General features: G+C 38.2%; 1 protein-coding gene across 1 annotated transcript; it reads right to left on the bottom strand.

The window, feature by feature from the left end:
* LOC110902786 (NAC domain-containing protein 90) lies at positions 1-2,164 on the bottom strand. Its single transcript, XM_022149185.2, has 4 exons — positions 1,860-2,164; positions 1,246-1,541; positions 877-1,064; positions 1-636 (listed from the first exon to the last, which is right to left on the bottom strand). The coding sequence occupies exons 1-4, from the start codon at positions 2,035-2,037 to the stop codon at positions 546-548; spliced, it is 753 nt and encodes a 250-aa protein (XP_022004877.2). The 5' UTR covers positions 2,038-2,164; the 3' UTR covers positions 1-545.
* Between the last annotated feature and the right edge of the window lie 394 nt (positions 2,165-2,558).

Below are 2,558 nucleotides of genomic sequence, written 5' to 3'. Positions count from 1 at the left end.
CAAAAAGTCAATAGTCTTCATCATATCTATCTTTGGAATACCAATATTCTCACAATAAATACAAGTATGTGTGCGCACGTGTTAGGCTTTTTGACAATTCGAAGGTATGTTTCTTCAACTAGTGCGTATACTATGGCAAAAATCAACGCAATAACTTTCGTTATTATAAGGGGACCCGGGACGGTCCGTGATAAGCCCCCATCACTCGTGAAATTATAACGCACATCGCCGTCACCATACTCCATCATGCGTGAACTTTATAACGCATCATAATTATCACGCGTGAAGAATGATGAAGATGCGCGATGATGATGAACACTGTGATGAGTGATGATGATGAACAAGTGATGAGCATTTCCACTAAAATCCATCACTAGTGATGTAATAATGCTTGATGACATGACGGAACTTGATTGAAAGTTGTGAGTGAGTGATGAGTAATGAGCGCCCCTACCCCCAAACAAATATTCTTCTCATACAATTATTCTTTGAGCTTGATGGATGTATGTTAATTGATATTTTAAATAATCATGATAAATTTTCACTCACATCTCAATCATCTTCCAAGCCTTCTCCCTTTTCATCATTATACACCACTTCAATTCATATTGTAATTTAACCACGGTACGGTAAGCACTACACCACAAATATCAAATATATAAACCTTTAATATATATGTATACTAAAAATTTGTCTTTAGAAATCTAGAAACTCAAAACTCAAAAGTGGTGAGACTTTTAGAAATCTAGAAACTCAAAACTCAAAAGTGGTGAGACTTTTATCCTTTAATTCCTTCATTTATTGTCATGTTTCTTAAAATTCAACAAGAAAAATTATGTTACATTATATAATGTTGAGGCATTTCATGGTACGTACGGACATGAACTTTGAGGACATAAACTGTTGGAAGATTGTAGGATGGTTTGCGAAGACGATGATGCACCCCTACTCGTGTCTGGATTGACCTTCTCTGTCGTCGTTCCTATTCCAAAAGGTCGCCTATCGAATGCTCGTGTAGTTCCTGATACCACATAAACCCTACATAGGCTCAACTCGTGTCGTAGCTGTAGAAATTTAACCAAAGTTATTAAGTCATCGCCGGCCAACAAATCAACATGAACAAAGATCTAACTAGCTCTTTTTGGTTTTTACAACTTGAATTTGTTAACACTTGACTTATATAAAACATTTTTGAAATTTAACAAAACTTAAACTCATGAATATTTGTATTTGTATTTGTAATACCTTTGGTACAGGCAAAGTGTTGGTCCCCTCCAGTTCTTGTTTAATGGCGCGATATTCATTCATCTTCCATTCGGTTTTCTTCACCTTACGCGACTTCCCTTCGTAAAACACCATCGTCTTCTTCACCCCGATCACTTTGTTGTCTGACGAATAGACATAAGTTGGTGAACCAGTGGCTTTCCAGTAACCCGAGGCTGTCGTTCGGCTAGGCCTTCCTCCTTGTGCCTCCCTTTGTTGTCTAGGCACAAAAAAGAACCACTGCTCAGTGTCCCTTTTGCATAATTCTCCAGCTAATTCTACACACCAAAACAATAAAAATAATTCACCAACAATTAAAGGGTATGCTATAAATGCGTTACACACGCTACTGACAGTCTAATTATCCCATTTCATTTCAAACGGCCGTTTAAAGCGCTACTGACAGTCTAATTATCCCATTTCATTTCAAACGGCCGTTTAAAGGTTAGGGATTGTATCATAGCCCCTACTTTTAAACGAGTTTGAGTTTAGGGGTGGTTTACATTAGTAGGGCCCCACTTAAAACCCTATATATGATTCAAAAAACCCTAAAATGGCTAAAAGAATGTGATACTGTCATTTTTTTCAGTTCTTACTTGGAAGATGGCTAGGATTGTGTTCATAGACATTGACAACAGGGATGACGCGATGGAGATCGTGTGTTCGATGGTTTTGGAGTTTGTTCGAGAGATAAAACGAGATGAGCTCTTCTTCGGTCGGGTAGAATCGATAGACTGCCGTGTGCAGCTGGTAGGGGACATCGTGTTCGGCCATTGCTGTTGGTTATTCACTGATTTGAATTGAATCTGTGTGTATATATATAGGGCTGGTGAAAGACACGGTTGCCACCGAGTGAAAATGGAAAAATGGGGCATAGGCATAAGGTCTTGAATAAGTCATTGCCAGACCTTTAAGCTACAATGTCCACTTTATGGCTTCTTGTATTGAACTAGTCAAGACTTTTGGTTCCCTTTCAATAAATTACAGAACTACCCTTTGAGAAGCTCTATGTTTATTTTATTTTATTTTTTGCAAATTAAAACTAGTCCAGATTTGTGTACCCTTTAGAATAATTGCTCTACGATCAAGTCCGTGATCCGTTGCTGTCACACGTACATCTCTTACTTAAAAGGGTAGAAGTGACATGGTATGTTTTTTAGGGTGAGGGTATTGGTACATCCCCTAAAAGTAATGACACACCCCCCCTAGCAGCTTCATATAAGGCAATGAGGGTTGTATAGGGGTTGAGTGCATTAATTATGTCAGAAAAAGTAAAGTTATACAACCCTCATTGC

This window comes from Helianthus annuus, chromosome 13 (assembly GCF_002127325.2).
Source record: "Helianthus annuus cultivar XRQ/B chromosome 13, HanXRQr2.0-SUNRISE, whole genome shotgun sequence".
NCBI classification, from domain to species: Eukaryota; Viridiplantae; Streptophyta; class Magnoliopsida; order Asterales; family Asteraceae; genus Helianthus; species Helianthus annuus.
Note: the sequence above shows the minus strand (reverse complement) of the source record. Positions and strands in the feature narration are given on the sequence as shown.

What these genes read in the sequence shown, in the direction of transcription:
- LOC110902786 (XM_022149185.2), bottom strand. Translation starts at nt 2,037, where the DNA reads ATGGCCGAACACGATGTCCCCTACCAGCTGCACACGGCAGTCTATCGA. An exon ending in CAATCCTAGCCATCTTCCAA is followed by an intron (nt 1,542 to 1,859) that starts GTAAGAACTGAA and finishes TTTGGTGTGTAG; the next exon opens with AATTAGCTGGAGAATTATGC. An exon ending in TGTCCTCAAAGTTCATGTCC is followed by an intron (nt 637 to 876) that starts GTACGTACCATG and finishes TTTGTGGTGTAG; the next exon opens with TGCTTACCGTACCGTGGTTA.